At 42.5% G+C, this 26570-nt stretch overlaps 4 protein-coding genes across 11 annotated transcripts in view; 2 read left to right on the top strand and 2 right to left on the bottom strand.

Moving 5' to 3' along the window:
* Nucleotides 1-1313: 1313 nt before the first annotated feature.
* On the bottom strand, nt 1314-3577 carry cbr1 (carbonyl reductase 1). Its single transcript, XM_041868189.2, has 4 exons — nt 3474-3577; nt 2726-3007; nt 2510-2617; nt 1314-2187 (listed from the first exon to the last, which is right to left on the bottom strand). The coding sequence occupies exons 2-4, from the start codon at nt 3003-3005 to the stop codon at nt 1751-1753; spliced, it is 825 nt and encodes a 274-aa protein (XP_041724123.1). The 5' UTR covers nt 3006-3007; nt 3474-3577; the 3' UTR covers nt 1314-1750.
* setd4 (SET domain containing 4) lies at nt 3570-10085 on the top strand. Of its 2 annotated transcripts, none has more exons than XM_045206390.1 (11): nt 3570-3653; nt 4208-4295; nt 4456-4551; nt 4672-4709; nt 4791-4879; nt 5276-5705; nt 7596-7770; nt 8061-8145; nt 8255-8320; nt 8763-8886; nt 9609-10085. In XM_045206390.1, exons 2-11 carry the CDS (start codon nt 4217-4219, stop codon nt 9780-9782), a joined length of 1356 nt encoding a protein of 451 aa, XP_045062325.1. In that variant the 5' UTR covers nt 3570-3653; nt 4208-4216; the 3' UTR covers nt 9783-10085. The 2 variants fall into 2 exon arrangements, with proteins under 2 accessions (XP_045062325.1, XP_041724118.2); XM_041868184.2 differs by having other exon boundaries at nt 8240-8320.
* Nucleotides 10086-11355: 1270 nt separating this feature from the next.
* Nucleotides 11356-18770, bottom strand: cryzl1 (crystallin, zeta (quinone reductase)-like 1). Of its 3 annotated transcripts, XM_041868185.2 has the most exons (14): nt 18632-18770; nt 17443-17518; nt 17245-17322; nt 16901-16973; nt 16721-16765; nt 16450-16518; nt 16151-16284; nt 15868-15979; nt 13271-13291; nt 12950-13048; nt 12583-12695; nt 12082-12187; nt 11830-11875; nt 11356-11702 (listed from the first exon to the last, which is right to left on the bottom strand). In XM_041868185.2, exons 2-14 carry the CDS (start codon nt 17506-17508, stop codon nt 11603-11605), a joined length of 1062 nt encoding a protein of 353 aa, XP_041724119.1. In that variant the 5' UTR covers nt 17509-17518; nt 18632-18770; the 3' UTR covers nt 11356-11602. The 3 variants fall into 3 exon arrangements, with proteins under 3 accessions (XP_041724119.1, XP_041724120.1, XP_041724122.1); XM_041868186.2 differs by lacking the exon at nt 13271-13291 and having other exon boundaries at nt 18632-18768; XM_041868188.2 differs by lacking the exon at nt 18632-18770 and having other exon boundaries at nt 17443-17781.
* Nucleotides 18038-26570, top strand: part of itsn1 (intersectin 1 (SH3 domain protein)) — a 55576-nt gene continuing 47043 nt past the window's right edge. For 4 of the 5 annotated variants that reach the window (XM_041868183.2, XM_041868181.2, XM_041868180.2 and 1 more), the window contains exon 1: nt 18038-18194. The gene's annotated coding sequence lies outside the window, so the exon portion shown is untranslated. The remainder of the gene's footprint in view (nt 18195-26570) is intronic. The other variant, XM_041868182.2, reaches the window with a different exon arrangement.

Below are 26570 nucleotides of genomic sequence, written 5' to 3'. Positions count from 1 at the left end.
GGGCGGCACCAGAGTAGACACTGTATGTACACAAAAACACACGCACACTGGTTTGTCAGTAGCTTAATCTGTTTAGTGAGCTGTGTTTATGTGAGTCTTTCTTTCTTGTGTAGGACTCGGACAGAAATCAGTTTAGTGGGTTAGGTTTGACTATCTCATGGTAGGCATGGGCTGCAGTGACACGTGGTGAGGTCAGTGGCTGGGTAGCCCCAGGACTGAGTTAGGGAAACCCTGACGTATGCTATTAACTGACATTGAGAAACAGTTTGATGTAGCCATCCACAATTTCAACCTATAGGTGGCACTAAAGACCAATATATGGACACGTTTGTAAAAGTCAAACTAGAGTCGTTCAGCCTACTACTGTAGGGGGAGAAAGGATGAGAGATTGACCTGTGATGAAGATGACGTCAGTGACTTTCTGGTGACAGATCAATCACAATTCATGGCATTGTCTGGAGAAATGGCCATACCACAGGACTGGGGAGTTTTTCAGGATAAAAAGAAACAATGGAGCTAAGCACAGGCAACAATCTTAAGAGGAAAAATCTGGTTCAGTCAGCTTTTCACCAGAGAGCAAGACAGTAACCAAAACACAAACAAAATCTTCACTGCTGGTGCTTACCAAGAAGACTGAATGTTCCTGAGTGGCCTAGTTACAGTTTTTACTAAACTATGCTTGAAAATCTATGGCGAGATTTGAAAATGGCTGTCTAGCAATGATCAACAACCAAACCGTCAGAGCTTGAAGAATTTTGAAAATAATAATGGGCAAATATTGCACAATCGAAGTGTGCAAAGCTCTTAGGGGCCGATCCCGACTTAGGAATTTATGCCTTTCCTACGCACTTCTCAGTATTTGGTATTCAGACTTGCCTTATTCAGTCACGTAATGTGCTCTGCAGGTGTGGCTGGCTACCTTGCGCACTCTGAATTGATTTCATTAAACCGCTGAAAACCCTCCCACTTGCTGGCCAAGAGATTTTCTTGGGGAGTTTTCATTCAGTGGGGTTTTCAGTACATTTATCTGAAGCCATCCCTTTAAATATGGTGCATCATTTTGTTGACAGATTCAACAGAATACATCGCAAGAACGGGTTCAGAATAGAGGGATCAATAGAGCCCCACAGTGGAGATGTCATAACACCAAATAAAACCTAGTGGTCAAACAGGGAAATGGTTCCAATTGTTTTTCCAACATTCATTTTTTAAAATACGATATTTTGGATTAATTAAAAATATATTTCACAGCAGTTAAGATGGAACAATGATTCAGTACACTTTAAAAGCATTTAAACGAGGACATTTCTACATAGTTTTGCACCTTTAATAGTCCACAATAAAAAGGAAGACAAACGAGTGAACATAAAAACAAAATTCACGTTTTAAAGTCAAGGCATTCACAATGTGCTGTATTTCCCACACATAAGCACATTAACTAAGCATGATACATTGTGTGAAAATAAGTTCAAGTTTATAGAATGTTTAAATAAATACAATATCATATGTAGTTGCTAAAAATATGGTTATTTCCATTGACCTGAAAAACACAATTAAAGTGAGATTGGATTATTTTTTAAATACACCTGGGTTTACAAATTTTTGTGTACCAAAATCAACATTTCTGAATTTTCCTGTGGTGTTGTCCTTTAAAATGTATACAGTGCATTTAACCCCCATTCCCACAGATAAGAACAGCCAGACTCTGAAAACCCCTCCAGAATACACCCATTACTCGATGACCTAATCCTCACCACGGCTGGACCTTCTTGTCTGACACAAACTGTCCGTGCGGCTCCCCAGCCCCCGCAGGAAGCAGGGCCAGGTAAACGGGGGTGATGGCGCCTTCGTCTGGTGACTTGGTGGCGTTGGGCCCAGCCATATCAGTCCTAACCCAGCCTGGGCAGCACGCATTCAGGAGGATCTGGTCAGCTGGTCTCTCCTGCCTCAGCTTGCGGGCGTGGATCCTGGAGAGCACGGTAAGGCCTGTTTTGGACACCCCATAGGCTGTGTCGGGCCAGCCCCCCTGGGAGTGCGCCCCTGCCTGGGCCTCCTGGACAAACCTCTCCATCAGCCCCACCAGCTCCTCCTCTGTGATGTCATTGCTGCGGAACCGGGCCTGGAGTTCAGGGCTGCAGCGGTTCAAGGCGATGGAGCTCATACCACTGGACACATTCACCACCCTCCCTGAGGACAGACACAAACAACTCTGTGTTGTTAGTAAAATAAAACAGTCACGGTCTCTACTGTCAATTGACGCAGCAAAATAACTATGGAGCGGGTAGTGGTTGTGAGGTTCCGTGGCACAGGAAAAACTCAGGGTCCTAGAAAGTGCATGGTCACAAGACATAACTTGTAGTCACACAACACCATTGTTCTGAAGTGATAAGACACAATGATGATGTGTGGTCATAAATGGTCCCTCTGTTCCAGGGGATAGGCTCTACAATCTATTGCTATGCATCAGTGTTCCAGCTGTCTGTCAGTTGGCTTGTTCTAACAGCATTACCTCCTGGTTTGATAATGGGGAGAAACTCATTGCACATGTCTCTTGTGGCAAAGAAGTTCGTTTTGAGAGTCACCTCAGCTTGGGTTCCAAAGGGTGTAGTATCAGCATCTGTAAAGAAAAAGAAACATCAGTTGTCTCTCAGATCAAAGGGGCATCACATAGCATCATTATGGCCAATCATAGTAGCCATTACATTTTGTCAACTTATTTCCCTACTTTTAAAGGCAATCCCAGCGTTGTTAATGAGCACATCAAGGCCACCATATTTCTCCTTGAAGAAATCTCGGGCCGCGCGCACACTTTCTGGGTCGTTGATGTCAAGCTGTTGGAAGAGAGGTTTCAGCCCTTCAGAATTCAGGCTCTCGACAGCCGCAGTTCCACGGCCAGCATCCCGGCCACTAAGGAAAACATCACCATTGTACTGCTTGCAAAGCGACCGCACGATTGCAAATCCAATCCCCTTATTGGAACCAGTCACCAGTGCAACTTTTGGCATGCCTGAAATGAAAAGTGTATGAGAGAATTAGATTATACCAGGGATGTATTCATTAGCCAGATTCCGTTGCAAAACGTTATGCAGGAAACCGTTTACCTGTTGGTTAAGGGCTTGCAAGTAAGCATTTCACGGTAAAGTCTACAGCTGTTGTATTCGGCGCATGTGACAAATACAATTTGATTTGGAACGAAACCGGGAGGGACCTGAATTTGTCCAATAGAAACTCGTTTTCGTTGCAAAACATGTTTCGTTTGGAGTAGCTAAACGGTTTCCATGGCAAAACGTTTTGCAAAGGAATCCGACTAACTACACTCCAGGCTCTTCTCGAGCGCTTTGCTGCGAAGCTAGCGATATGTTCTAGTTTGCTAGTTAGTTTTGTGCTAAATACGCTTCCGGTTCATTAAAGTGACTACCCTAAAACAGAAGCAGTTAAGTTAGTCAATGGTAAAGCAGTTTTGATGTACTTACTTTACAGTGGGGATACTCTTGACGTGTCGTGCAATACTGTCACCTGGCACACAACTGGCTTCAAACCACTGAGGTATAATAAGAACACTTCAGACTGCTTGCTGGCTGGCTTCCGTAACAATAACAGCCTAGTGCGCAGAATCGGAAAAACAAACTAAGATGTAGATCCGGGTGTTTAGGGTGAGCATGAATAACTAAATCAACTTTTACACAATTATAATCATCTGTCTATGCTATTATAATTTTCTTTCCACTTTGGACATAATTCAATAAATGGATAGCCTACTGAGAGATACTTGTGATCCCACAGGTTTTGACTAGATTGGATACAGTTTGTGTCAGAATTGACCAGAATGGACTTTTCGTAGCAGGTTAGGATAATTAGGTTAAGGTTAGGAAAAGGATTAGCTAAAATGCTGAAAAATGCACCCTTAGACGTAAATCTGACAAACTGTATTCCATCTAGCCATGACCGCAACCACATGCTGCTTGGTCAAACAGTTAGCTAGCCAGCCGTGTATTTCTTGGCCAGATGATATACTACATATTACTAATGTCAAAACTGTTTTAGCAACAGAATTAGCTAGCCATAAACATCAAAGCTACATGCTTACAGTTAAACAACATATCCATGACAGTGAGTTGTAGAGGCATGAGTGGGATTATTATCAACATCAGAACACAGGGAGCTCGCTAGTTAATACGAATGTCTATGGATCTGATTTGCCATCAAGCCCATCATCATGAGGAGGAAGCAACATGGGAGACGGGCGAGAAAGAAGAAGAGGAAACGGGAGTGCAGAGAAACAACTGTTAAGTCAGGTGCAAATCATTTTTATTTTATTTATTGTACCTTTATTTAACTAGGCAAGTCAGTTAAGAACAAATACAGTCACAACCTCATAATTCTCAAATTGGTTTAATGTAGGCCTAACTGTTGTTTCTTAGCCTTACCTTGTGGTGCTGTTTGTTACCTCTCCAGTGACAATATCTCATGAACCACAGTTTGTGGCTCTAAGAAGATGGCTGCAACAGAGAGGCTTAAGCTCCAAGCTCCTAGTACCTGCACACTTCTCAGGTAGAAATCCTTCAGAGCCAAGATAGGTGCCAAAACGCTCTAAATTCTGGATAAAGAGTTGTCTTCTCTGTTCTTCATACATTTCTGACCAGCAGCTTTGTCTTTTATTTTGCTTTACAGACACAGGACGTGGACTGATGACCTTACAGCCTATCAAGGTTATGAGAATACCTGTCTTTTTTACTTAAAATACCAATTTGGTTCCAGCACACCTTAACTCTTGTTCTGATTGACTTTAGGCTGACGATTTGGTGATCTCCTTACCTGAAAAATGCCTTTTGACCACCTCTACTGTTCTAAGGAGCTACATTGGTGAATACATAGAAAGGTAACACATGCAAACAGCATCACACACACCAGGGGTGAATTCATTAGTCGCACACAGTATAAAAATGTTTTGCAGTGGAAACCGTTTACTCAATGCTCTGCAACTTGATGTAAAAGCTGCTCTTAAATGGAAGTTGTAGTTAATAGGCATTTCTCTCTGCTACCCTGCTTCAAAATAATTAACTACAACTTCCATTTAAGAACTAAACGGAACTCGACAGCTTTTACATCACGTTGCAGAGTTTGTAGAGTTAACGGTTTCCATTGCAAAACGTTCTCCGCTGAGAACAACTTGATGTTCAAGTCCAGTTCAAATACATAAAGCTATCTGGTTAAAAAAATCTATAAATATTTATATTTATAGTTTGTTGATATATTTTGTTAAATCCTCTCCTAGATGGAAACCGCCTGTGTCTCCTCTTTTAGCCCTCTGTGCCTTCCTCATCTCTGAGAGACATTTTGGCCAACGTGCAGAATGGAAGCCCTACATCGACGTCTTGCCCCAAAAATACACGTGCCCTGCTTACTTCTCAGATGAGGTCATCAACCTGCTGCCGAGGAGTCTGAGTGGGAAGGCCCTGGAGCAGAGAGCCGTGGTTCAGGAGCTGCACTCCTCTTCGTTGGGCTTCTTCAGCTCCCTCCAGCCTCTCTTCCGTCAGCCCGTGGAGAGTGTGTTCACGTATGATGCACTGCGCTGGGCATGGTGCAGTGTGAACACACGCACTGTGTACATGGAGCACCAACACAGCCCCTACATGTCCAGGGAGAGAAATGTGTACGCCTTAGCCCCCTACCTGGATCTGCTCAACCACTGCCCAGCTGTACAGGTGAGAGCAGTGAGTGCACCTACAATGTGGGAACACAACTTAGTCGCTACTAACCTGGAATCCAAACTGAATTCCGCTCCGTTCACTGAAGTGAAACAGCAGTGTAATGTAACAATATTCAGTTTAGATTCCAAGCTAACTACACTGAACAAAAATAAACGCAACATGTAAAGTGTGGTCCTCTGTAGCTCAGCTGGTAGAGCACGGCGCTTGTAACGCCAGGGTAGTGGGTTCGATCCCTGGGACCACCCATACACAAAAATGTATGCACGCATGACTGTAAGTCGCTTTGGATAAAAGCGTCTGCTAAATGGCTTATTATTATTATTATTATTATTATTATTATTATTATTATTATTACATATTATTATTATTATAAAGTGTTGGTCCCATGTTTCATGAGCAGAAATAAAAGATCCCAGAAATGTTCTGTACGTACAAAAAGCTTATTTCTCTCAAATGTTTTGCACTAATTTGTTTACATGCCCTGTTAATGAGCATTTCTCCTTTGCCAAGATAATCCATCCACCTGACAGGTGTGGCATATCAAGAAGCTGAATAAACAGCATGTTCATTACACAGGTTCACCTTGTGCTGGGGACAATAAAAGGCCACTCTAAAATGTGCAGTTTTGTCACACAACACAATGCCAAAGATGTCTCAAGTTTTGAGGGAGCGTGCAATTGGCATGCTGACTGCAGGAATGTCCACCAGATCTGTTGTCAGAGAATTTAATGTTAATTTCTCTACCATAAGCCGCCTCCAACGTCATTTTAGAGAATTTGGCAGCACATCCAACCGGCCTCACAACCGAAGACCACGTGTATGGCGTCGTGTGGGCGAGCGGTTTGCTGATGTCAACGTTGTGAACAGAGTGCCCCATGGTGGCGGTGGGGTTATGGTATGGGCAAGCATAAACAACTAAAACAATTGAATTTTATCTATGGCAATTTTAATGTACAGAGATACCGTGACGAGATTGGCACCCCAATGGTGGAACAAGCTCCCTCGCGACGCCAGGACAGCGGAGTCACTCACCACCTTCCGGAGACACTTGAAACCCCACCTCTTTAAGGAATACCTGGGATAGGATAAAGTAATCCTTCTACCCCCCCTTACCCCACCCCCCCAAAAAAATAAAAAACATATTGTAAAGTGGTTATCCCACTGGCTATAAGGTGAATGCACCAATTTGTAAGTCGCTCTAGATAAGAGCGTCTGCTAAATGACGTAAATGTAATGTAAATGAGATTCTGAGGTCCATTGTCATGCCATTCATCTGCCGCCATCACCTCATGTTTCAGCATGATAATGCACGGCCCCATGTCGCAAGGATTTGTAAACAATTGCTGGAAGTTGAAAATGTCCCAGTTCTTCCATGGCCTGCATACTCACCAAACATGTCACCCCATTGAGCATGTTTGGGATGCTCTGGATCGACGTGTACGACAGCATGTTCCAGTTCCCGCAAATATCCAGCAACTTCGCGAAGCCATTGAAGAGTGGGACACAATTCCACAGGTCACAATCAACAGCCTGATCAACTCTATGCGAAGGAGATGTTGCGCTGCATGAGGCAAATGGTGGTTACACCAGATACTGACTGGTTTTCTGATCCACGCCCCTACCTTTCTTTTTTTTTTTTTTTATGTATGTGACCAACAGATTCCCATTCATGTGAAATCCATAGATCAGGGCCTAATGAATTTATTTCAATTGACTGATTTCCTTATATGAACTGTAACTCAGTAAAATCTTTGAAATTGTTGCGTTTATATTTTTGTTCAGTATAGTTACCGGACGCTACCTTCACAGATCAGAACTATCTGTCTGGTGACAGTTCAAATTGAAGGTATCAGAGTGAAGTATCAAAATGTACTATGTCCTCAGGTAAAGGCGAGCTTCAGCCATGTGAGCAGGTGCTATGAGATCCGTAGCGTCCAAGGCTGCAAGAGATTCCAGCAGGCTTTTATCTGCTACGGTCCCCATGACAACCAACGTCTCCTGTTAGAGTATGGGTTTGTTGCTCCTGGAAACCCTCACAGTGTGGTGTATGTGGACCAAGGTAAGGAGGGCTAGCTTAGTGGGATAAAACTGTACACTGACCAGTTATTTTCAGCAATGATTACATGTTTATGGTCCCAATCCTAACTTGAGATCTGCACTCCATTGACATCAATGCATGATGGATTCAAAAGTTAGAGCTCGCACCTCAAGTTAGTTTGGCCTTATGTTTGCTGTAATATTTATTATACATTTATTAATTTGTTAGCCTATACGCTGTCCCTATCCTAATTTTCAACCGATAGAGAGCCAATTTACTTATTTTTTTTTCTGTGTTCATGTGTTTTCCAGGTACCCTTCAACAGTGTATCTGTATAAGAGACAGCAATCAGCTGGCACAGAAGCTACTCTTCCTGAAGAAAAATGACTTTTTAGCGTAAGTGTTAGCATCATCATAACTTACTGCTGTCTCGGACAGACTCCAGGATTCACAGTACCATGAGTTCACTTGCGCTCTCTCTCTAAAACAGAAACTTGACCCTTAGTTTGGATGGGCCCTCCTGGAGACTGATGACCGCCCTCCGGCTGCTGTCACTTAGGACAGAACAATAGTAAGAAACATCACCTTTCAGTTTTATAACATGATCAACAGCAGCTGCAAAACATTCTTAAAGGGGCAATCTGCAGTTCAAACAATAACAAAGCAGTCACTCCCCCACCACTGTTTGGGTAAACAGCTGAGGGGTGGGGCTGGAGAAATGTAACCACCCTCAAATAGGATCTAAGAACTGACCATCCCATGATATCAAAATCATGTTACGGTATAGTGTGTTACAATTACATTGTTTACAAACAATGGAGTAAAGAAACAAGCTTATATTGAGTTCTGATGGAGTATGACAGTTGAACTAATCTCATGAGGAATTTATAAATTATATTATTCAACAATCAATGGATGTATTTAATGTAAAAGTCCAAAAATGTGTGTACTTTTCACAGATCAAGATTGCTTAAATTTGGAATGATTTTGAAGTGTGTGAATGTGTCTTTCAGCCCTTTCTGGAAGAGTGTACTCTTGGGGGAAATGGTGAGCCAGGACAGAGAGGAGTGGAGTGTTGATGCAGCCCTTAGGCTTTGTCACTACCTGATGGTTGACAACACTAGAGCTCTGGACAAGGTACCGTAGGAAAAAGAGGGGAGGGAAGACCTGAAAATTAAATCCAACATAGAAGCCAAAAGCAAACCCATAGACGCTCAGAAAACGTGTCATGAAAAAGTATGAGGGCGTGACTTAAGCCGAGAGATGTCAGTCTCTATAATGGCAAGAAAAAGGGTTGTCAAGGACATTGGAGGTCCATATATAAAAAGGAATAGTCTGAAACTTTGTCACCCTTAACCAAAAAGGCAGTATGTACAGTGCCGATCACCTGAAGCCTCAGTGGTTGGATGAAGATGAGATATTGAGTCTGAAAGAGAATACAAGACTAGAGAAGGACAAAGAAACGCATGAAGAAGATAGACAGAGATGAGATATAGGAAGGTCAAGCAGAAAACAGAATTCAAGAGCAGAGAAGGACAAAGAAATGCACGAAGACAGACAAATCGAGAGCAGGAAAGAAATGCGGAGAATAGACAAAAGCACAGAGCGAAGCTAAAAAGTACAAATAAAGTCATGAAGACACAAGGTACTGTAGTTGTGAGTTGCACTTGATACCCATGGCTATATCCATAACATTCTAGTTTAATTGGGTTCAGTTATTCTCCATTGGCCACTTTAACAGATACTTGCACCTACAGATGTAAAGTGGAGCAAGCTTATTCAGGTTTTTGCTAAATCTAGGATCTGACGATGAGTTTGTTTTGAAATAGTGAGTTGAGGCTTTATCCTCTGTTTTTCAGATATCCCAACTAACAGAGAGGGCAGACGCGTCTCTCAATGAGCAGCTAGCGGTGGTGGAATGTCTACGACGAGAGGAGCAAGGAATTCTGGGTCTTAACCAGGAAATGCTGCAGAGTCTTCAGAAACAATTGTTGCCAAGCAGAGAGAACAGCATGCACAATTTAGCAGTATGAAGTTCCAGATCTGGTCACTTTATTTATCTATCACAGGCTATGCTTCTATGAGGAGACAACCATGTCAGTTTCATTATCAGTGCAATCAATGGAAGTGGGCCACCAAAAGGGCACTAACTAATGTTTCCATTAATTTGTCCAGTGATTTTGTTGTCAACATTTAGAAAGTATAGATAGATGCGACAATTGCCTGCAAGGTTGCGTTTCCATTTAACTATTTTGTGTCTAATAAAAATGTAGTGGTTGAAGTGTTTCCATTACCCATTTAGACAAATTGTGCATTAATAAATTGGCGACAGCATGTATGCCCTCCCACCTGTTACATGTCTCAGGTAGCCCGCGAAAGCCAGCATGGATAGAATGCAATAGACTAATATTTGCCATTTCTAATAATTCTTATGTGCTATGCGAATATCCGCTGCCTAGGCAAGTCCGTGCCAGGTTGAAACTTGCTCTCACTCCTGTAAATCTGAAATAATTGGATGGTGAAACTTGCATCCAGCCAACCAAAAAAGCAAGGCGAATCATTCTTGAAAGTCAGCACACTACTTGTGCTATTTTTATAGTTGGAAAATTATTTTGCTAGCAGTAGGAGTTTAGAATTAAATGTAGCTAGAGTGGAGCTTATGGTTGTGATGACATCACGTGCCCCACGTAACCTAACGTTTTCGGCAATCATCATGTATTAGAAAAACTGTTCGACAAAAGAAATTCACCAGTCGACCGGATACATTTTTTGCTGAGCTTTAGAAAATGACACCTAAATCTATTTCCATTACGTGTGGCAAAGATTAACCTGGTTCAATGGAAACCTGTCTATTGATAGGTCAACGACCTCAAAGACATCAGGGGTGTGTTAAGTTCGCTTGAACGTTTGCTGCGTTGCGGAACGGTTTGTACCGAATGACAAGTTTCCCCCAAACTTACTTGTATGTTCTTGAACAGACTGAGATACGTTTGCTCCAATCGGTGGGTGTGCCAGGGTGTGGCTTGAAGCAATGAGTGACGTATTTAAAAGGGCAGCGGTGCTTTTTGAACCGACAACCAAACCCCTCCCCGTTTCTTCAACTGGTCGTTCAGTACAGCACCATTTCAGTTCAATTGAACGTTCTATTACGTTATGTACCAAACGCAGACCTGTTAACTCTGGCCAATCACAGTGAGGGTCACCTGAGGACAGAGAGTTGACTGGAAGGACAAACTATTTGGAAGTGATCCATCTCTCAACACTTCTGATATGCCCTCAGAGAGCGGTATACGTGGACAATGTTATCTCCGCTCCAATCCCAGAAAGCCTCAAGAAACAGGACATTGCTGTTTCCCCACCTTAGATTAATAATTTAGCAAGTATTTATCTGGTAACAAACGACACATGAAAAGCAGAGTTGCAGTTTATGTAGAATTCAAGTTGGGTCACATTCAGTAAGGCACCAAACGGAAGAAAACTTTTTTCTAATATAAGGTACTACAGATGTTTTGTTTTCTGTTGCAAAACGTTTTGCTACAGTGTGTCCAACTAAACATGACCCTAATGTGCTGCTCTGTTGGAGGCTGTAAAAAAATTACTAAATGCTTCATGCTTGAAGATTTTAAATTTTAATAAAAAGACAGCCTCAATGTACTGAATGTAATTACACTAAGTGGAACAAACATTATTAGATATCCATCTCATTTGATATGTTTTGATAAAATCAGAAACTGACACTTGGCACATATTTACATTGTACTGGAATGACTGGCCACAAATACATAGGACATATGAGAGGCAGAATTTGGGAGCCTGTCTTTAACAAGGAGAATGCTGGACCACTCTGTCCGCCTCAGAGTTGAATCACCAACCTCTTCCTGACTTGTTTCTTTTGCACCATCTCCATGGAAACTATGGCATCGTACAAAGGCACCGGGTCCTCTAGCTGGGGCCTGCATAAGACGGAGGGCAAAAGTGAGCGCTGTCCACCAGGATGAACACAAATTCATCAACGTACCAAGAACAAATGTACAGTATAACCACTGCACATACACACTCATTATTGCAGTTCTGTTGTACCTTAAGGTCCCAGTGGAAAGCTTCTCCACTATATCCTTCATGATGTCTGAAAAGGAGCATGTAAGGTTAACATGTAACATAATAGCAATTATATTATCCCTGCTCAACCCCTTATATCAGATTGCCATTTAAATATTTTTGTTTCATCTCAATGAATTATAGTTAGGCTATTTCAAATAAATAATTTCAGATTTTAAATTCCTGCCCTCTCCAAAGGCTGACCCAGAGGGGCTAGGGTAGGCTAAAGGATACGGAGGTACCTCCCCTGGCGGGCGCTGGATGCCCCCCACACCTCCTCGTTGAGGAAGGACAGGGAGGCGGCCTTCAGGAAGAGGCTGCGGCTATCTGGAGGGTCCAGCTGAGGAACAGAAGACAGACGAGCTCAGATTAAACCCAAACAAAGACGTTGTGTACAAACTTGAGCAAATCCACTTGAAGGTCAATGGGAGGACTGAGATAATTACACATTATTACAGGAAACACCATCTAACCCAGATCTCTTCACTCCTCCCAACATAACATTGGCAGCGTTCATGGTCTGTTTTTTTGTAGTATGTTTAACTTCTCAGAAAGCACACATTAATAAGCTGTAACAAACAAACAATATTTCAATCACCCATTGTATGTATGGAGTGTGACAAGTAGTGATGAATACATCCTTTCATATGATGACTAGTGGAACTGAACTGCCAAATGGCTGCTCTAATCCAACACGAATGGATGGATGGGGTGGAATACTTGACTGCAGTCTACCTGCAGATTTTGCTCAGTTGTAACCCAGTGACCTCCAACCCCGAGCAGGGTGATGATGTCATGCTTGTAGGGCAGAAGACGCCTGGCTTCTGGCTCCTCCTCATGTAATCTCACTGGAGGAACAACACACACAACATCACCACAATAACTTTGAAGGACACCTCTTAAGCTTGTGTCAATGGTATAAAAACAACGGCACAACAGTGAATCCATTTTCCTTCTATTCCTGTTACAAACCTTTACTGTTTTGTGTTAAAATACAAAAATCACAGAAGCACACACCCACAGCACTACAATTAATGTTAGTTAAAGCTAGCTAGCATAATGGATAACAACATCAACCTACGGCCCTACATTGGCTTCTTACCTCCAGAGTCCATGACAATGTCCACCCCTAGACCGCCCGTCTCTTCCAAACAGGAATCCACCAGGTCCACCTTGGCATCCCACACGCCTATCACTCTGGCTAGACACAGGACAGGGAAAACCTATGAAGGCTACATGCCAAACAATGTTTCAACAATAAAGAAGCATTTTTGGTAGTCCACTTCCATTGTCCTCCAATGGAAGGCAAAACATCTACAGTATGAGACACAGCAACATCAGAGTGGTGGATATAGCAACTGCTTGAATATAAGGACATAAAAGGCATGCAGATTGAAAGGGGACACACACACACAATACTTACCTACAAGAGACTCTCGCACTCCTAGAATGCGTGATTTGAGTCGAAGAGTGACACAGGTAAGAGTGGTGTCAGAAGAAAGTGGAGAATGAGACAGAGGAAACAGAGAGCATTTACTAGGATTAAATACCACGGGCCAGTTTCCCAGAGAATTTCCATCTAGCATGCTTTTCAGTCCGGGACTATGCTTAATCTGTGTCTGAGAAACCGGCCCTATGTGTTGCTGTCAGTACTTTACTACTGTATTTTTCATGATGAGAGTGGTTTTTTTATTTCACCTTTATTTAACCAGGTAAAGCAGTTGAGAACAAGTTCTCATTTACAACTGCGACCTGGCCAAGATAAAGCAAAGCAGTGCGATAAAAACAACAACACAGAGTTACATATGGGGTAAACAAAACATAAGGTCATAAAATACAACAGAAAATATATATACAGTGTGTGCAAATGTAGCAAGTTATGGAGGTAAGGCAATAAATAGGCTATAGTGCAAAATAATTACAATTTAGAATTAACACTGGAATGATAGATGTGCAAGAGATGATATGCAAATAGAGATACTGGGGTGCAAATGAGCAAAATAAATAACAATAAGGGGATGAGGTAGTTGGGTGGGCTAATTTCAGATGGGCTGTGTACAGGTGCAGTGATCGGTAAGGTGCTCTGACAACTGATGCTTAAAGTTAGTGAGGGAGATAAGAGTCTCCAACTTCATTCCAGTCATTGGCAGCAGAGAACTGGAAGGAATGGCGGCCAAAGGAGGTGTTGGCTTTAGGGATGACCAGTGAGATATACCTGCTGGAGCGTATACTACGGGTGGGTGTTGCTATGGTGACCAATGAGCTAAGATAAGGCGGGGATTTGCCTAGCAGTGATTTATAGATGACCTGGAGCCAGTGGGTTTGGCGACGAATATGTAGTAAGGACCAGCCAACAAGAGCGTACAGGTCACAGTGGTGGGTAGTATATGGGGCTTTCGTGACAAAACGGATGGCACTGTGATAGACTACATCCAATTTGCTGAGTAGAGTGTTGGAGGCTATTTTGTAAATGACATCGCCGAAGTCAAGGATCGGTAGGATCGTCAGTTTAACGAGGGCATGTTTGGCAGCATGAGTGAAGGAGGCTTTGTTGCGAAATAGGAAGCAGATTCTAGATTTAACTTTGGATTGGAGATGCTTAATGTGAGTGGAAGGATAGTTTACAGTCTAACCAGACACCTAGATATTTGTAGTTGTTCACATACTCTAGGTCAGACCCGGCGAGAATAGTGATTCTAGTCGGGTGGGCGGGTGCCAGCAGCGTTCGATTGAAGAGCATGCATTTAGTTTTACTAGTGTTTAAGAGCAGTTGGAGGCTACGGAAGGAGTGTTGTATGGCATTGAAGCTCGTTTGGAGGTTTGTTAACACAGTGTCCAATGAAGGGCCAGATGTATACAAAATGGTGTCGTCTGCGTAGAGGTGGATCTGAAAGTCACCAGCAGCAAGAGCGACATCATTGATATACACAGAGAAAAGAGTCGGCCCGAGAATTGAACCCTGTGGCACCCCCATAGAGACTGTCATAGGTCCAGACAACAGGCCCTCCGATTTGACACATTGAACTCTATCTGAGAAGTAGTTGGTGAACCAGGCGAGGCAGTCATTTGAGAAACCAAGGCTATTTAGTCTGCCAATAAGAATGCGGTGGTTGACAGAGTCGAAAGCCTTGGCCAGGTCGATGAAGACTGCTGCACAGTACTGTCTATTATCGATCGCGGTTATAATATCGTTTAGGACCTTGAGCGTGGCTGAGGTACACCCATGACCAGCTCGGAAACCGGATTGCATAGCGGAGAAGGTACGGTGGGATTCGAAATGGTCGGTGATCTGTTTGTTAACTTGGCTTTCAAAAACTTTCGAAAGGCAGGGCAGGATGGATATAGGTCTGTAACAGTTTGGATCTAGAGTGTCACCCCCTTTGAAGAGGGGGATGACCGCGGCAGCTTTCCAATCTCTGGGGATCAGACGTTACGAAAGAGAGGTTGAACAGGCTAGTAATAGGGGTTGCGACAATTTCGGCTGCTAATTTTAGAAAGAAAGGGTCCAGATTGTCTAGCCCAGATGATTTGTAGGGGTCCAGATTTTGCAGCTCTTTCAGAACATCAGCTGTCTGAATTTGTGTGAAGGAGAAGCGGGAGGGGGCATGGGCAAGTTGCAGCGGAGGGTGCAGAGCTGGTGGCCGGGGTAGTGGTAGCCAGGTGGAAAGCATGGCCAGCCGTAGCAAAATACTTGTTGAATTCTCGATTATTGTAGATTTATCGGTGGTGATAGTGTTTCCTAGCCTCAGTGCTGTGGGCAGCTGGGAGGAGGTGCTCTTATTCTCCATGGACTTTACAGTGTCCCAAAACTTTTTGGAGTTAGTGCTACAGGATGCAAATTTCTGTTTGAAAAAGCTAGCCTTTGCTTGTGGTTGAGGTAAGTGATAACGCTGTCTCTTCGCATTCATTATTACCTAGCTGCATCAATCATCTACAATCCTCAACCTCCACCACCTTCTCTACTGTGACACCGCTATTCCATTTACACATACACACGTTTGCCCCCCTCCCTGTTCTCACCAACGCTGGGCCGAAGCTCCTCCAGGAACTTCTGGTCCTCGGAGGACAGGGCTGACGCCAGTACTTTAACCCCATGGTAGTGGGCCAGCTGGATGGCCAGAACTCCTAAGGGCTGAAACGCATAAACACAGCCAAAATAGGGGTTAGTAGTCTTGTTCTCTTAAAGAGAAATAGTGTGCTACCATTAAGATTCTTTGCTGCCATCTTCTTGTGATGTCCAACTATAGATTTCTACAGTGCCATTGAATGCTCAGATGAGGGGCCACTAAGGGGAAATACCTACACTGGCTCCGTCCAGCACCAGCAGTGTGTGCCCAGATGCCATACGGGCTAGGGTGTGGAGGGCTGTATAGGCCCGGAGTCCATCCCGAATGGCCCCTGCCGCCTCCACCCAGCTCAACTTCTCTGGCTTCTGCACTGGTGAGCGAACACAAAAGGCACACATTTATTGCAGAAGAAACAATTACTTAATTTGTACCAACAAATCCCTTTGTTACTTTGTTAATTTGTACCAACAAATGCTAATAGATGCTATAGATGTACTCTTACGTAACATTTGGATTTTGGATGTGTGCAACATACCAAGATGATGCTCGTTGATGACAACGGCATCGCACAAACCAGACATCTCTGTATCCAAGGGCAGAATTCCTGTCATTCAGAAGCAGGGAAAAGCAAAGCCTAGATAAATACACCATGGTCATATCCAACAATTATAAAGGGAAAGGGTCTTTCAATAGGTTATCGGGAACATTGCCATTGACAATGTCAAAATCATCAAAATAAGGCGATATTTTGAAGCTCTATGATTTATCCTTATGTAGCGGGTTCAGATCCCACCTGTAACATTTACCTACAACTTCATCATCAGGTTGGAAAAAAGTAACCTTAGGCCCAACTGAAAACAGAACAAAAACATTGCAAAAGATTAAAGGTTTGCTCCAAAAACATAGTACATTGTGTAATTAATGTACCAAACATCAAAGTGATAAACAAGGTAAATTACAATCCATGAAGTGGATATCCTGTTTACCTTGGAGGACGATCCCAACAACCTCCCTCCCTACTGGCACCAGGTCCGTTTGCAACTTTAGATCCTCATGGAGCTAACCAGATGAGAGAGGGTAAGGAAATGTGACAAGTAGCCCATACATGTGTGGTCATGTAAGGTAGGCCTATCCTATAGCAACCCTGACCAAAAGCAACACATATACTTTGGTCAACAACAAAAACAACTTGGCTGATATTTATTTTCAGCAGCATATTGAGAGCTACAACAGTAAGTCTTGTCCATTATGACTGAGACAGTAGGGCTATTGCTAGGTCTATATAGTCAACATTGACAATACAATGAGTATAACACACATTTACACTTACTTTTATATCCAATGGACTAAGGGCACATGCCTTCACTTGCACTTTGACCTGGTTGCTACCGAGGGCACTGGGTACATTCTGTGACATATTGAAAAGACATACAGTGAGTTTGTCAGACAGCCAACCATGAGCCTTCCTGCTAAAATTGTTGGCATGCTAGACTAAAGTGATAGCTACATTATTATGCTGGGCACTCACCGTTTCCTGGATGACAAATTTAGCCTCTGCAGCGGTTTCACCCAGTTTACAGTAAAGCCCTTTCATGGTGGAAAAACTGTCAACATGCAGATGAAATTCACTCGCAATAAGAGCAACTAGCTAGCAATGCTGTTTGTTTACATGTGAATTGAAAGTAGAAACTTATACTGCAAAAACTATTGTTAAACCATGTCAATGAGTATGCAGATATCTTACAAAACAAATACATGTCATATTGGACATATGATATTAGCTAACGGTCTTCGGTTAAAAGACAATGGGCAGAAAGATAGATAGCTAACTACATGCATCAACAAAAATTTGTATGTTTTCCTTTAGTTCCTCCGTCCACCCAAATTGTTGATACCGCGAGATTGGTTTAAGCTGCCCATTGGTCTTTTGTTTTATCGCTTTTACAGAATTCATTGTCAATCAACGATTATGGTCCAATGAGGCACTTCCATCAAATTGTTCCTATTTATGATTAGTTCAATTTTACGTCAATCATATTATATCGTTCGCTGATTGGTTTGATATTGCCGATCCTCAGAAAACTCAACATCTCGCGATGGTACCCCATTTTCCAATTTGCGTAGCCTTACGGCGGGCCCTTGGTGGAAGGGAATTTGGATTTACAGAGAAAATATCTCGTTAAATCGACCATTGCAGGGGAATTCATTCCATTTTATCGTATAAGTAACACACAGTACCTTAGCTTATCAATTATTTAAGAATGGAAAACGAACGATGAGGTAAGAAAAATATGTTAATCAATCAATGGAAATGTGGAAGAATTTCTGGCTAGCCTGGCTCGTGCTAGCTGGGAACAGTAGCTGGTAGGGGGCAGACAAGACGGTCGGTAGAAAATCGCTGCACTGCACTTATCAGCCCATTTCGTGTTATTAGTTAGCTAACCAGTCAGATGCCATTGTATGAATTTGAGTGGATGATATGTCCAAGGTTCCTTACCTAGCTAACTAGTTAGCCAACTAGCTAACCAAGTTAATTTGTGTTGAATGTGATGTTAAACAAACAAGCTAGCTAGCTAACGTTAGTTAGCAATTATGTGCATTAGTTAGCAACTAATCTAATTAATCAGACTGTAATACACAATTCATTGGTGTATATACAGGCTGAAACATTTGTGTGTAAATGTTCCTTACAAGACAGAATGAATATTTGAACTTACTCTACCGGTTGTCTGTGTGGTTTGTCCTTAACTTCAGCTGCTCTCAATTTGAGACAAAATATCCACAGGAAAGTATTGTTTACCCGACTATTTAGAGAGCAGGTAGGTACATATATTATTATATGGTTGGGTTCGTCACCGAGGTAAAGAGTTTTATATTGGATATTCGGTTTTCTCTCGTGAATAGATATTGAACCAAGCATGCCATGACAATGGAAATTGTATATCGGGAGGATAGAGAACAATCAACACCTTTTTGTGTGTTTTGTTGTTGTTGGAAGATTTAATTAAAAATTAAAAATAAACACAAAATGTGTGGATTGTTCTCCATCCTCCCCTGATTCATGGCATGCTTGGTTCAATAGCTATTGATGAGAGAGAACCGAATATCCAATATAAAACTAATTTTACCTAGGTGCCTAACTGAACCATATACAGTATCAGTCAAGTTTGGACACACCTACTCATTCAAGGGTTTTCTTTATTTTTACTATTTTCTACATTGTAGAAATAATATTGAAGACATCACAACTATGAAATAACACATATGGACTCATGTAGTAACCAAAAAAAGTGTTAAACAAATCAAAATATATTGATGACAGCTTTGCACACTCTTGGCATTCTCTCAACCAGCTTCACCTGGAATCCTTTTCCAACAGTCTTGAAGGAGTACCCACATATGCTGAGCACTTGTTGGCTGCTTTTCCTTCACTCTGTCGTCCGACTCATCTCAAACCATCTCAATTGGGTTGAGGTCGCAGGATTGTGGAGGTTAGCTCATCTGATGCAGCACTCCATCACTCTCCTTCTTGGTAAAATAGCCCTTACACAGCCTGGAAGTGTGTTGGGTCATTGTCCTGTTGAAAAAGAAATGATAGTCCCACTAAGCACAAACCAGATGGGATGGCGTATCGCTGCAGAATACTGTGGTAGCCATGCTGGTTAAGTGTGCCTTGAATTCTAAATAAATCACAGACAGTGTCACCAGCAAAGCTCCCCCACACCATAACACCACCTCCTCCATGCTTTACGGTAGGAACTACACATGCAGAGATCATCCGTTAACCCATACCCCGTCTCAAAGACACGCCGGTTGGAAACAAAAATCTCCAATTTGAACTCCAGACCAAAGCACACATTTCCACCGGTCTAATGTCCATTGCTTGGGTTTCTTGGCCCAAGCAGGTCTGTTATTCTTATTGGTGTCCTTTAGTAGTGGTTTCTTTGCAGCAATTCGACCATAAAAGCCTGTTTCACACAGTCCCCTCTGAACAGTTGATGTTGAGATGTGTCTGTGACTTGAACTCTGTGAAGCATTTATTTGGGCTGCAATTTCTGAGGCTGGTAACTCTAATAAACTCTGGCTCTTCCATTCCTGCAGTGATCCTCATGAGAGCCAGTTTCATCATAGCGCTTGATGGTTTTTGCGACTGCATTTTAAGAAACGTTATAAGTTCTTGAAATTTTCCGTATTGACTGACTTTCATGTCTTAAAGTAATGATGGACTGTCGTTTCTCTTTGCTTATTTGAGCTGTCCTTGCCATAATATGGACTTGGTCTTTTACCAAATAGTGCTATCTTCTGTATACTCCCCCCACCACTACCACCACCACCACCTTGTCACAACACAACTGATTGGCTCAAATGCATAAAGAAGGAAAGAAATTCCACAAATTAACTTTTAAGAAGGCACACCTGTTAATTGAAATGCATTCCAGGTGACTACCTCATGAAGCTGGTTGAGAGAATGCCAAGAGTGTGCAAAGCTGTCATCAAGGCAAAGGGTGGCTATTTGAAGAATCTCATATAAAATATATTTTGATTTGTTTAACACTTTTTTGGTTACTACATGATTCCATATGTTATTTCATAGTTTCATGTCTTCACTATTATTCTACAATGTAAAAATAAAGAAAAACTGTTGAATGAGTAGGTGTGTCCAAACTTTTGACTGGTAGTGTACCTACCTACTGCTAAAAAGTAAGTTAAACAATACTTTCCTGTGGATATTTAGTCCTGCACAGACAACCAGTAGAGTAAGTTCAAATGTAATTTTATTCAACATTCCGGCTTGTAAGGAACATTTACAAGATTTTTCACACAAAGTTTCAGGCTGTATATACAAATTAATTGTCTAATACAGCCTGACTAATCAGACTAGCTAGCAACCCAATCATGTAAGCCAACCGGCTAGCAGACTGACTAGCTAGCTAACGAAGCTGCATTGACAGTTAGCTGGCCAGTTAGCTTGCGAGCTAGGTATTCTTTATTTTGTGGTATGTCAGCTCTAAGAATTTCTATATTTTGCTTTGCTTCAATAGGAATGACCTGGCCATAGTTTTCTATTTACAATAGAAAAGAAGGCTCTGGACCTGGCCATATCTAACTTACTAGCTAGCTATTGCCAAAAGCTGTGTTGTGCCCTTGCCCTGACATCATTAGTCTTGCACCGGTTGGATTATTTTGGTTATTTTGTTTAGCTATTGAAATGAATATCCCTCACAAACGTGTGTACTCTATGATATTTCTGTCTGACATCTCACCATGCCACTACGCTTGCATTTGCATGTGTTTATCAGAGAGAGACCCGCAGAGAGAGCGAGAGGGCATGGTTTTTAACAGCCGTGTTTGGCATTGCCTCACACACACACCCTGTGGCCCAACCTAAACCTAGCCCCACTGTCTGACGCTGTCTGACTCTAGAAGCCATGCCAGCTTGGCTGTCAAGAAATATCATATAAAAGATGCATGTCCTTAGCAACCCAAAGTGCATTGAACTTTGTTGTTGGCAGTGACACCCTACCCCAGATGATCTCTATTTGAGGGGCATGAAGGAAGTGACATGCTTTGATTTTGTAATATGATTTTGGTCACAAGGCCATAGCATAGAGTGACTTTTTCCACCGCAGTTTCACTCTTCATTGCTATAGCCTGCTCAGTTTTGGCTGACTTGTAGGAGACCCGCTGTGCTGCTCTGGCACCAATGATGAGTGTTAGCATGCTAATTCAGTTATTTGGTTTTCTGCTTTGTCTTATCACGTCTTAACAGCAAAGGCTGGGGGAACTCTGCTTTGCTGGACTTGCATCTCCCTCTCAAATGTTTGATCAGCTTTATTCAATACCATAGAGTAGGGTTGGGAGGTATACCGCATTTTACTATATACCGGTATTGATGCATGAATGTTTGGTTTGTTATTAGTGATATGCCTTGTGTAACATCAATTTTTATAGTTTACACCGCTACTTGAGTCAACCCTCTCCACTCTCTCCATGCCGCTTTCCACACAGACCTAGCCCCACCCCCTGTCACTCAATGAGCACATTTGTTGTTGCTTGACCACGAGACACACTTGCGTTCAGTCTACATGGTCAATGCAGCACATGCTACAATGTTGTTTTCCCTTTGCTTCTTAATATAAATCCACAAGCGTTCTATAATTACACTTAGTTTGTGTTTCTTACATCTGCAAACAGCTAGTTTTTTCTTAGCACGTTTTAGCTAAATCGTGTTAGCCGCTAATGCTAATCACTAGTTAGCTGGCTAGCTAGCTAGCTATTAAATGTACTGTGTCAAAGCAAACGTAGCTAGCTATACAGCCTGATACCAGTGATGGTGTAGGCCTAAATCAGCATGTTGTTTGTGCAACAGTATCTTCTAAATCAAAGAGGAACAGGCGACGCATGAATATGTTACCAACATGAAGAAACATTTAATGTAGCCAAAGATAGGGTCTCCTAGGAAACAATGACCAACACTTTGGTTCCTACCCAGTCACAATAACTCCTCCCTAGCATTTTCATTTGTTGTCATATCAAACAACACTGTATTCAAAGTGCCCACTACTATTTATATTCCAGTGGAGGCTGCTGAGGGGAGGACGGCTCATAATAGTGGCTGGAATGGAGTATAATGGCTGGAATGGAGTGAATGGAATGGTATCAAACACATGGCAGTGTGGAAATTATCTCAAATGAGTGCAGGAAATGCAGAAATTGATTAAAATGCAGGAAATTATTTGTGGTTGAATTGAACAGTATAAAACAATCAGAATGGAGAAAGACCCATTGAAATCACGTAGAATGTATGTGTTGCCACCCTAGGGTCACGTACTACTCATAAAGCAAATGTTGAACTTTAATTATTCAAAAACATAAAATACTGTCATATCGAGGGAAAAAACGAGAAAAATAACGTGATATGATACTTGGGCCAGATCGTCTAGCCCAGTGCTTCTCAATTATTTTCTGTTACGCCCCCCCTAGGAAGAAGTAAACATTTTGCGCCCCCCAACTCTCCGCCGCAACTGTAAATAGTATAATTTGTCTATAAAATTGTTATAAGTACACCTCTGCATAACATTGTATCCTTATTAACATTAAAGAAAACAAAAAAGAAAAATATAGATCAACTTACAACAAAGAATAACTTTATTAACATTGTTTTTTAGTCTGTAACAGAAAATACTAAAAGTGCATACATTTGCCTGAAATTTTAAATAAAATGCAAACCTTATTTAAACTGTAAACATTTTTTGACCATTTGATACTGAAAAATAAAATAAAATATAATCAATAAATAATAATACATTCAAATTGATCAGCAACATTAACTCAGGAGCACAATATATGAAACACTTTGACCTATAAAACAAAAATGAATAAAACAATTTGTGCTGATTATTATTATTTTTTAAATCAAAATGAGGAAGTCAGGATTAATGGCTACAATGAGCACGTTTTGCAGTGCACAGCTTTTCGAAGCGGGGTTTGAAGCATGATACTGCAATTCTCAGCTCCTGCTCAATGTTTAGCTGGGACCTGCACTTGGTCTTCAGTGCAGCAACAGCAGAGAAGCCAGTCTCACAAAGATAAGATGTTGCAAAAGGAAGAAGAATGCCCATGGCCCTCTGCCCTATGAGTGGATACTGCCTCTCTACACTCAGCCAGAATTCACTCAGTGTCTGTGATGTGAACCTCAGTCTCAATGTGGAGTCAGACGTCATATCAATGAACTGGTCCTCCTCTGCAGAGCTGAAACCAGTTGGAGCTGGTGCATTGAAAGGATCTCTCACCCAGTCATATTGGGAACTGTTTTCAGGGAAGTACTTTTTAAAGAATCCCATCAGTGATGAAATATGCTCCTTAATATATGGAATCACTGAGGTGGCATCATAGTCAGTAGTGTCAACAAATTCATGCAGGTTCTCGAATGAATCAGTATTTCCTTCATCAAGTCGCCTGCCCCACATTGCAAGCTTTCGAGTGAAAGAGCTGATCTTGTCTGTGACCTGAGGGAGGTGTTTATCTTTCCCTTGAAGCTGTAGATTTAGTTCATTTAGCTTTCCAAATATGTCACTCAGGTAGGCCAGTTTTGCCAGGAAGTTCTCATCACTAAATTTTTCTGCGAGGTCATACTTGTGCTCCTGCTCCGAAAACATTCTTATCTGCTCTCTGAGCTCAAAAACTCGGGACAAGACTTTTCCTCGTGACAGCCACCTTGCTTCACTGTGAAACAGCACAGCTTGATGTTCAGCTCTCATCTCCTCACAGATAGCAGAGAAGACTCTTGTTTTTAGTGGTCTGGTCTTTATAAAATTGACTACACCTACAATGTCAGTCATAACCTCACTTAATTCAGAGAAAAGGTGCCTTGATGCCAGTGCTTCTCTGTGTATAACACAGTGTGTCCACTCAGCATTAAGTGAGGCCTTCTTGATGAGTGCCCGAAGTCCTTTTCTCATCCCTGCCATGGTCTGTGCACCATCACTGCAAACACCAATGCAGTTCTCCCACTTTAGCCCATTCTCAGTCAGGAAGCAGTCCAGCATTTTGAATAGCTCTTCAGCTGTGGCTCTGTCTCTGACATATTTACGAAAAAGTAGATCCTCACACAGGGAGTTTGTCATGTCAAAACGTACATAAGCGATAAACAAACAGTCTTTGTTGCTGTCAGTTGCTTCATCGAACTGTAAGGCAAAACGTTTGTCTTTGAGTTTATCTACCAGCTGTTCTTTAAGATCGTTAGCAATGTCATTTATACGTCTGGCGACAGTGTCAATGGACAGAGGGCTAGTTTTTTATTTTTGCAGCACTTGCGTCATCCAGCATGACAGAGACCATGTCTAATGCTGCAGGCAGTATCAGCTCCTCTGCTATGGAGTGTTTTTTTTTTTTGTTGCACTGAGCAATTTGGTACGCCACCTTATATGATGCTAACAGTGCTCGCTGGTTTACTGAAGTAGCATTCACAAAGCGGGACGATTGTTTGCAATTTTCGGCACGTTTTCGCTGAAAACTCAAGCGGCTTATCAGCGTGATTGGGGTGTAATGTCTTTAAGTGACGCCTTAATTTATTTGGCTTCATGCTGTCCGCTGCCAACATTTTTAGACACAGTAAACATACCGGTCTTTCCTCGTCTCCCACCGTAGTCACAGTGAAGCCAAGCGCTACATACGCTTCATCATATTTCCTCGTCTTAGCTTTCGGGAGACTTACGTTTGTCTCAGTATCTCCGTCTCTCTCCGCCTTTCTTTTTTCCATGGTGTCTCTTCCATGGTGTCTCCTAAGGGTTTGTTATCTGCACTTCATATCTCCTGCTCTGTGCTGTGTGCTCTTGTTCGGTGCAAAAAAAAACTACTCCCTGCGGCAAAAAAAAGCATGTTCCCCGGGGTCACACGCGCCCCCCCGGCATTGCTCCGAGCCCCCCACTATTTGAGAAGGACTGGTCTAGCCCTACCATAGAGTCATGGCAACTCCCGAGTGGCGCAGTGGTCTAAGGCACTGCATCGCAGTGCTAGCTGTGCCACTAGAGATCCTGGTTCGAATCCATGTTCTGTCGTACCTGGCGGCGCACAATTGGCCCAGCGTCGTCCAGGGTAGGGGAGGGAATGGCCGGCAGGGATGTAGCTCAGTTGGTAGAGCATGGCGTTTGCAACGCTAGGGTTGTGGGTTTAATTCCCACGGGGGGCCAGTATATAAAATAAAAAGATAATGTAAGTCGCTCTGGATAAGAGCGTCTGCTAAATGACTGTAAATGTAAAAAATTTAAATGCAAGAAAACGCAGAAAACTGCGCTGGCTGGTAGGAAATGCAATTTTGTTGATGGTAGGTAGATTCACAATGCACATAGTATTGACTTGGCTTTTGAACTGGGGCTGTGATGATGTAGGGTCTGGGAATTTTCCGCTAAGGGCTGAACATGGTGTGCTTATTGCAGAGGTAATTCCAGACTTATCAAGTTAACTCAGTTGCCTGCTAGTGCAGGGAAAACGGCCCACCAAACCTCATCTGTTTTGCGTTTTTACATCAGGGGCTTATGGGCTGGCTGACAGGCAGCGGGCTTTTGTTGTGTGTGTGTGCGTGCATGCATGTGAGGAGAGAGCTTTGGCTGCACAGTTGCAGATACTGCAGCGCTCCTATCTATCGCCCCTGGGTTGCTCAGCTACAGGGCAACCTTGCCTTGACATTCGCTGGAGCATGGCGTTTCAGGTCCTCGACAGGAAAGTGTCACATTAAATGTTCCCACCGACAGTCCACACAGTTAACAGCAGTGCATTTTCAGCACATTTTATTATACTGCCAAAGCAACATGATATAGATTACAGTCAGATATTTTTCAAAGAAGCAGGCAATGCCCTTGTCCTGGCGTGCACCATAGACGCTGTCGCTACCCCAGTGCTCCACTCCCCACCTCAACCTTTTGACCGTTGACCAGTGAACCAGCGCTCCCCTTTGGTCACCAGACTGCCAATTGGTTGCACAGCATTCACTGCAGGATCTGTGGGCCCGAGATTGACAAGCCATCTGATAAATTAGATAGTCGTCTGATGGTTTCTTAAACACCAACTCCCTTTTATCCAAGGTCATGTTGGTTTGATGAGCGATAATTCTGTTGGTGCTGCAGTTGGGAGTAGGATTCCCTCAAATATTATCTG

The sequence above is a fragment of the Coregonus clupeaformis genome, chromosome 22 (assembly GCF_020615455.1).
Source record: "Coregonus clupeaformis isolate EN_2021a chromosome 22, ASM2061545v1, whole genome shotgun sequence".
Lineage (NCBI taxonomy): Eukaryota > Metazoa > Chordata > Actinopteri > Salmoniformes > Salmonidae > Coregonus > Coregonus clupeaformis.
Note: the sequence above shows the minus strand (reverse complement) of the source record. Positions and strands in the feature narration are given on the sequence as shown.